Source organism: Notolepis coatsorum (assembly GCF_963971535.1).
Source record: "Notolepis coatsorum genome assembly, chromosome: 7".
Lineage (NCBI taxonomy): Eukaryota > Metazoa > Chordata > Actinopteri > Aulopiformes > Paralepididae > Notolepis > Notolepis coatsorum.
Window position 1 is genome coordinate 1015058 of NC_140171.1, and position 8346 is coordinate 1023403.

General features: G+C 43.3%; 1 protein-coding gene across 1 annotated transcript; it reads right to left on the reverse strand.

The window, feature by feature from the left end:
- Window positions 1–3203: 3203 nt before the first annotated feature.
- Window positions 3204–6725, reverse strand: LOC311231512 (tripartite motif-containing protein 16-like). The gene is made up of 2 exons (XM_084318121.1): window positions 6713–6725; window positions 3204–5105 (listed from the first exon to the last, which is right to left on the reverse strand). Exon 2 carries the CDS (start codon window positions 4935–4937, stop codon window positions 3228–3230), a length of 1710 nt encoding a protein of 569 aa, XP_084174247.1. The 5' UTR covers window positions 4938–5105; window positions 6713–6725; the 3' UTR covers window positions 3204–3227.
- Window positions 6726–8346: the final 1621 nt, after the last annotated feature.

The following is an 8346-nucleotide window of genomic DNA, read 5'->3' on the forward strand; positions in this document are numbered from 1 at the left end:
CGACACCGTTGGCCACTGAGCAACTCCACTGGAGCAGTTGGGGGTTAAGTGCCTTGCTCAAGGGCACTTCAGCGGTTGGTATCGAGGGTATGGGGGAGAGTTATTCATTCACTTCCCCAGCCCAGATTTGTCCTGCCGGTCCGGGGGATCGATCCGGCGACCTCCCGGTCACAAACCCGCTTCTCTAACCTTTGGGCCACCGCTGCCAAAACTATATTGCTCAGCTCTTGGGTTCTTAAACAATTGTAATAGTAACAATGGCAACATTTTAGAAAGTATTTGCCGCTGATGGAGATGATCTAGATATCTAGAATTAAACCAGAATTGGTTTGAAACTCTAACCTGTTTCACTATTGAATTTCAATGGTAATAATGTTAGATTGAGTGAATTTTTCATGTAGCACATGGAAATAGTGAGTTCAAGTAAATTCCTTTGCATTGTGTTCAAAGTTCTATATTGAGGTTCAGTCTGTGAAACGGCAAGTTTCAAGCAAATATCCACACGGGTCCTTCTGGGTTTAGATGTCCACGTTTATTTAGTACGAACAAAACAAAAGACAAAATGCACAATATGGTCATTCTTCCTAAGCCAGCTCCTATCTACAGTGTAAAAAAGAAAACTGTAAAAAAAAACGGTAAATGTCTGGCAGCAACAGTTGCAAAATAAAAATACTGTAAATACAAATGACAGTAAAATCAAATACATTTACAGATTACAACCTTTATTTAATAGTTAATATTTTGATAAAGGGTAATTTACTGTATTTCTATGGTATTTTACACTTAACCCATTCTCTGCCACCACTTTGATCATCCTAAACCATTCTCTGCCAGTACTGTAAGTCTATGGAGATGTTCACCTTCTTTGCAGGGCTATAACTTTTTAAATTGTATTGCTAAATTGACATTACTATGGCCCATTCAACATCGATTATCTATCGTTCAGGGTGTAGGAACGTTTCACCTTTTCATTCACACATTCATACGAAAATACCGTCTAGAGTATAAATATGTTTTTATCGTTTTCTGCAGTATTTCCTAGAACGTGAGATATAGACATAAATGCATACATTAGATTATCAAATGTCGTTTGATACCGATCAACGTTATATTAAAAATGTCAACTGTACATGGTCCTAAACGTTATGACTGATCATCCGTGGGTGAACGGAGGGGGGGGGGTCGTTTATAATTCCGTGACCGACGTTAAATGATTTATGTAGTAAGGGTGATATATTGATCAGAGCAGTTTGTATCGAAGATAAAGAAAAACGCTGAAACTTACGTCAGCTTCCTCGTAGCGCTGGGCGATGAGAGTGGAGCAAACAGATCCCAGTTATGTGATGTGGATCGATGCAATCCAGTTCCGGTTTGTATAATACTAATATACGCCCAAATCATGTGGATTATTGAGTTATGGCAACAGATCGATATCCACGTGTGTGTATTGAGTCCAGGGACGATAAACGAGTGCCCGGACGGAATAGTGAGACGCACCGGGAACCCAAGAGATCGACTTCCGGTTGCAACTCACCGATCAGCCACCAGGTGGCAGTATTGAAGCGTTGCAGAGTTGTGATGGCTCACACAGCATATGACAAGGCTCCGTGGATGAAATATGAATACCATGGCGAAAATATGAAATATGAACTTGAAACACGTCGTACGCCGTTATTGGCAGAATTCGCATGAACTTGAAACCTGTCGTACGACGTGATTGGCGGGAAAAGGGTTAAAGTAGAAAAACAAAAGTAATCTGTAAAATAATAGTGAATTGACAGTGATTTAAAAACAATTTACAGTCTAGGTCTGTCTCCCTGAAAGTCGGCCACCACAAGAACAACTCTCTCTCTCCTTGAGCTCTTGATAACGCAGATGGGTCTGTTCTGAAACAAAATAGTTGCATTTACGACTGAAACATGCCCCACACGTCCTGGCTGTGGGTTCAACCGAAGGCCTTGAAGATAGAAGAGTGTCCCGTATGAAGTGTCCCGGCTGCGTCTAGTTTTTTACCGTTCTGCGATCTGATTGGCCACTGACGTTTCTGGTCGTGTGACATGTGCGGCAAATCGTGTGACGCCTGTTTCTATCACCGGTTAAGCTTAGGCGACTCTTTCGAAGTTGGTTAAGGTTAGAGTTTGTCTTAGAGCAGGGCGATAGAACACCAGCCCTGATTCTAAACTCTAACCTTAACCAACTTCGAAAGAGTCGCCTAAGCTTAACCAGTGATAAACTAGGCGTTAGGTAGGTTCGAGGCGGAAATGGGCAAAGACACAGGAGTCACGCGATTGGGCGCACATGTCACATGACCAGAAACGGCAGTGGCCAATCAGATCGCAGAACGCAAACTGGAAATTAGTTGGTAAAAAACTAGACGCGTCCCGGCTGCCCAGAGATAAGAGGTGAGGGAGAAGGTTATAGGCTGAATCCACCTCCTCCATGGAGGTCCGGCCCCCACATTGTTACCAACCCCCCCCTGGAATAGAGAGAGGAGGGACAGACCCAAATCCCACAGTAATTCAAAATGACCAAAGGTGATCAAATACAAATAAAATGGTTGCATATTGTTGTCCAACCTACCCAGAGTATGAAAATAAAGATTTTTTACTTCCCCACATGCAAAGGGACAGAGGTATTGAAGATTGGAATCAAATATGTGAATATGCAAATATCCAATCAAACAAAACCCCGGTAGGCTAGAGTCTAGAAGCACAGCAACACATTGTGTATATGTGTGCGTGTCCCTCAGAACAACAGTGTGTGTGTGTGTGTGTGTCTCAGAACACCAGTGTGTATATGTGTGTGTCCCTCAGAACAACATAGTGTGTGTGTGTGTGTGTGTCTCAGAACAACAGTGTGTGTGTGTGTCTCAGAACAACAGTGTGTGTGTGTATGTGTCTCAGAACACCAGTGTGTATGTGTGTGTCTCAGAACAACAGTGTGTGTGTGTGTGTGTGTATGTGTCTCAGAACACCAGTGTGTATGTGTGTGTCTCAGAACAACAGTGTGTGTGTGTGTGTGTGTATGTGTCTCAGAACACCAGTGTGTATGTGTGTGTCCCTCAGAACAACATGGTGTGTGTGTGTGTGTCTCAGAACAACATAGTGTGTGTGTGTGTCTCAGAACAACATAGTGTGTGTGTGTGTGTCCCCCTCAGAACAACATACTGTGACTGAGTGAATGTAACTCCTAATTACCTCATCTTTCACAACTCAGCATCTTCAAGATCAATTTAAATCCAAACCCCTGGGTCGAGGAGCTGTGAATGTCCCCGATCTCTCACAGAACTCAGCCTCCCCAGAGTTATATACATAAAGTCCAGGATAGAGAGGCTGAGTGAACGTGGTGTTGACTCTGTGCAGGAGGGTCATGGTGTCAGAGACGCTGTAGAAGGACAGAGTACCTGCCCTGTGATCCAGGTACACTCCTATTCTGGAGGACCGGGGGCCCGGTACTGTTATTCTCTTGTTATTGTGGCTGAAGCTGTAATTACTTGGTCTGCAAAAGAAAGCCCAGGATTTGGAATTGCATCCAAATACACAGTTCTCCCCGGTGCCTGTTCTACTAATGTCTTTGTAGGAGGCTGCTACAGAAACCCCTACACTCCACTCCACCTCCCAGTAACAGCGTCCAGTCAGACCTTCTCTACCCAGAACCTGAGGCCATTCAATGAATCTTTCTGGGTGATCAGGATATGACTGCTCTTGCTGCATCCGTGTTGCTTTTCTGTTCCCCTCAGACAAAGACAGCTGTGTGTATGTTGTGTTTGGGTCCAGTGTGATCGGAGAGGAATGTTGTAAGAAGTCAGCTCTGGTCTTGGGCTCTGGTGGTGGCAGTAAATCATTAACTGCATTCACTGTTGTTGAGATTCTGGGCCACTGCTCTTTCAGAACGTCCTGTAGTTTGTCTCTCAGCTCAGACATGACCTCAGTCACACCTGCAAAGTACAGGAGAGGAAGGACACTGATGCTGGGTGAGTCTGTAGACTCACTGGGACCGGAGAGGGAGGGGTAACTCTGTAGAAAGTGGATGTGGTCCTCTGTGTGTGAGAGCTGCTCCAGCTCAGTGGCTCTCCTCCTCAGGTCCGCTATCTCCTGCTCCAGTCTCTTCTGCAGTTCTTTAGTCTGAGTCAATGTGGTCCTCTGTTGGGCTCTGATGACCTTCTTCTGCTCAGAGCGCCTCGTCTCCAAGGAGCGTATCAGCTCAGTAAAGATTCTCCCACTGTCCTCCACTGCTTTATCAGCAGAGCGATTGAGAGAATTAACAGTCTGTTTGGCCTCTTTGAGTCGCTTCTCTCTCTCCTGGACTCTCTGGTGGATTTTCTGCTGACTCATGCCAAGCTCTTTCTGTCTCTCCGTCCTTTCTGCTGCAGCTGAGACTGTATCGTGGCCTTTATGTTCATCCATGGAACACAAATAACAGATGCACTGCTGATCAGTACGACAGAACATCTTCATAGCTTCATCATGACGAGAGCAGGTGTTCTCCTGAAGCCGTGTGGAGGCTTTGCCCAGCTTGTGTTTCTTTAACGGAGCTACAGTATAATGAGGCTGGAGGTGAGTTTCACAGTAAGAAGCCAGACATACCAGGCAGGACTTGAGGGCTTTCTGCTTTCTCCCAGTGCAGAAATCACAGACCACATCTCCAGGTCCAGCATAACAGTGATCAGGAGGAGCAGCTTGGAGTCCTGTCTTCATTAGTTGTTCTATCACTTCAGCCAGCATGTTGCTTTTCTTCAGAACAGGCCTCGGAGTAAAAGTCTCCCTGCACTGGGGACATTTGTAGATCCCAGTCTGATCATCTCGATCCCAGCAGTCTGTAATACAGCCCATACAGTAGCTGTGTCCACAGGGAATAGTTACCGGATCCTTCAGTACATCCAGACAGATAGAACAGCAGCACTGGTCCCGGTACAGATCAACTCCTTGCTGCGCCATTTTAACAACGACTCTCTTAAGTTTTGTTTTCTCAGGAAGAGTGAACTCTGATCGTGTGGGTGGGAGGTACTTCCTGGTTGTAGAGTGAACTCTGATCGTGTGGGTGGGAGGTACTTCCTGGTTATAGCTGTCTTCTTCTTCTTCTGGGAGCAGAGCCGTATAGCATTTCTGGGGGGTGGCAGAGACAGCATTAATCAGTTTTTCTGTTCTGTTCCGATAACCTAGGATAAGTTACGAAAAATATGAATGCATAGGCTAACGTTACATACTTTAACATTCACGGTATGCATGTATATTTTTCTTGTGCTTCTATGGTCATAAATACACACCCTAATGTTATCTTACGTTAAGACATTCACATATACATGCACAAAGTGAATATGGAAATGCATGAATATCATACCTCAAGCTGTTATTACTTTGCATTTCTTAGCATTTACATTTCATACTGTAACCATCTATGTATTATAAGAGCTCTAATACATCCATGACTAACTTAAACGCTACATCTAATCTAAATTTATATATCAATCATGCCAGAAACTACTCAATTAAGCCAAGAAAGAAGTTTGGTCAACAGTACAAAATATACAAGGCAACCAATTGCATTCCACACTTTCACGTGTTCTTTTTCTTGTTGTCTTCACATCAATCTTGTGACAGATACGACAAAACCCCTAATCACATCTTTGTTTACCTTTATTGTCATTATTTGTTATTAATTAATGTCATCTTTTGACGTCATGTCAAACTATGTATTTATTGTAAGTATGACCAGAGCTCTTTTCACTTTTCTGGACAGACGCTTTTGTGTGTCTGATTGTAAACAGCGCATACTCTTTCTATGGCAATAGAAACAGATAATAAACGATGTTCTATTTTTGATACAATTTTGAATTTCTACAGTTTCACTGTTGGGCTCATTTAAAATATTCCACAACAGGTTCAATGTGTTTACTGTAATATGCACATGACTACAACCATAATTGTGCATCGCCCTAAGCTCCAAGAGGAGGAAGGGTCCCGCTGTGAGAACCACCAAAATGGGGACCCTGATGTAAACAAGACAAAAGTCTTTCTCTGGTCTGCATCCCCTTAACAATTGTGTGTATTGAGCCGTACTGAATTTGTACGCATTCTGCAATCTGTTAATAAAGTTTTCAATCAATCAATCACCACAAAACCTCCAGCACATGTTCATGCAGTGGCCAATGACCACATATTGTGCCCAAATGAACTTTGGTATGAATAACGTGAAGTTATAATGTATATAATATTTCAATGACTAGCCTACACACCCTCGCTGTAACACTGCCAATGCCATGTCATCATTTCAGATATTGAGGGACAAATTAAGGGCAGAATGGGTACAGTACAGTACAGTACGGCTCAATACACACAATTGTTAAGGGGATGCAGACAAGACTTTCGTCTTGTTTACATCAGGGTCCCCCATTTTCAATTCATCAAGACATACATGACACACAGATAGACAATAGTCAATACTGCTACATCTATACATTTATGACATACCAGATTTACAAATACAGTACTGTTTGTGATACAAAAAGAGTCTAAAAAACAGAGTATATACATTTGACGAACGTATGGTAACGTTAGCTAACTGCATTTAGAATCTAACAAGCTATTATTAACTTACGATAAACAAACTAAAGCTGGCTACATAAAATACCACTATTGACTAAATCCATGAGTGGTCTGCTAATGCGTTAAAATGTAAAAAAAAATGCAGTAAGTAAGTAAAGTAAACTTACCAGCGGCAGCGAGTGCCCCTCGTAAACAATGAAAAGTAATGGCGTGGCGTTCAAGGCGCGTTATTTTTTAACCTAGCTGCATTTTGCGGAGACGCTCTCTGATTGGCCACTGACTGACGCTCTCTGATTGGCCACTGACATGTTTGCCCAATCGCGTGACGAGCTGTGTCTTTGCCCATTTCCGGGTCTAACAGCAGCATTGATTGATTGATTGAAAACTTTATTAACAGATTGCAGAATGGGTACAATACAGTACAGCTCAATACACACAATTGTTAAGGGGATGCAGACCAGAGAAAGACTTTCGTCTTGTTTACATCAGGGTCCCCCATTTTCAATTCATCAGGACATATATGACATACATGAATGAATGAATGAATGAAAACTTTATTTAACAGATTGCAGAATGGGTACAATACAGTACGGCTCAATACATACAATTGTTAAGGGGATGCAGACCTGAGAAAGACGTTTGTCTTGTTTCCATCAGGGTCCCCCATTTTCAATTCATATAGACATTTATGACATACATAACATACATGACATTTATGGCATAGGGACATATAGGTATTTAGTACTGATACATTTGTGACATAGGCGGTATTCAAATATACAGTACTGTTACCCCTAGATCCTGACAGAGTATATACATATGATGGGGAGGGGACTGTACATTAGGAGGGGGTGGGTGGGTGGGAGGGGAATATACATACGGCGGGGAGGGAATATATACATGCGGTGGGGAGGAGACTGTCTATTAGGACATACAGATAGTCAGTACTGCTACATCTATACATTTATGACATACCAGATTTGCAAATACAGTACTGTTTGTGATACAGAAGGAGTCAGGAAAAGGGAGTATATACATTTGACGTAGAAACTGTACATTGGAGGAGGTTGGGTGGGGGGGGTTGGGTACACTGGGATATTGACAACCATACTGGGTAATCTACATTGGAGGTGGTTGGGGGGGGGGGGGGGGGGGGGGGCACACTGTATATACAAGCAAAACTGTACATTGAGGGGGGGGGGGAGACACTGTACAAACAAACAAAATTGTACATTGGACTATTGACAAAACCATACTAGGTAAATGACTGTACATTGGAGGGGGTTGGGTTAGGATATTTACAGGGGCCAGTGTTGAATCGCAGTCTCCCGTAGGTGTCCCTTGAGAGAGGTTTTGAAAGTGGGTAGTGACCCACATTCCTTTACAGCTTTGGGTAGGGCGTTCCACATTGATGTGGCATAATTGCGAAACGTGTTTAGTCCCTTATTTGAGCCGAATCTGGGTTTAACATGATTTGTGGAGCTCCCTCTGGTGTTGTGATCGTGGTATTCACTGACCTTTGGGAAGTATTTTGACATGTACATGGGTACCTTGGTCGTGTAGTGTATCTTGTAGACCAGGCCCATTGCAAGTTGCTGTACTCTGTCGTCTACTCTAAGCCATCCTAGGTTGTCAAAGTGGGCAGGGGTGAGGTGGGTTCTAGGAGTAAGGTCAAGCAGTAGTCTGACCAGTTTGTTTTGAGATGTTTGTAATTTTGTTTTTAGCGCCTTTGAGGTGCTTTGGTACCATGAGGTGCAAGCATAGTCGTAGTACCCCTGTATGAGTGCTCCTGCCAGAGTCT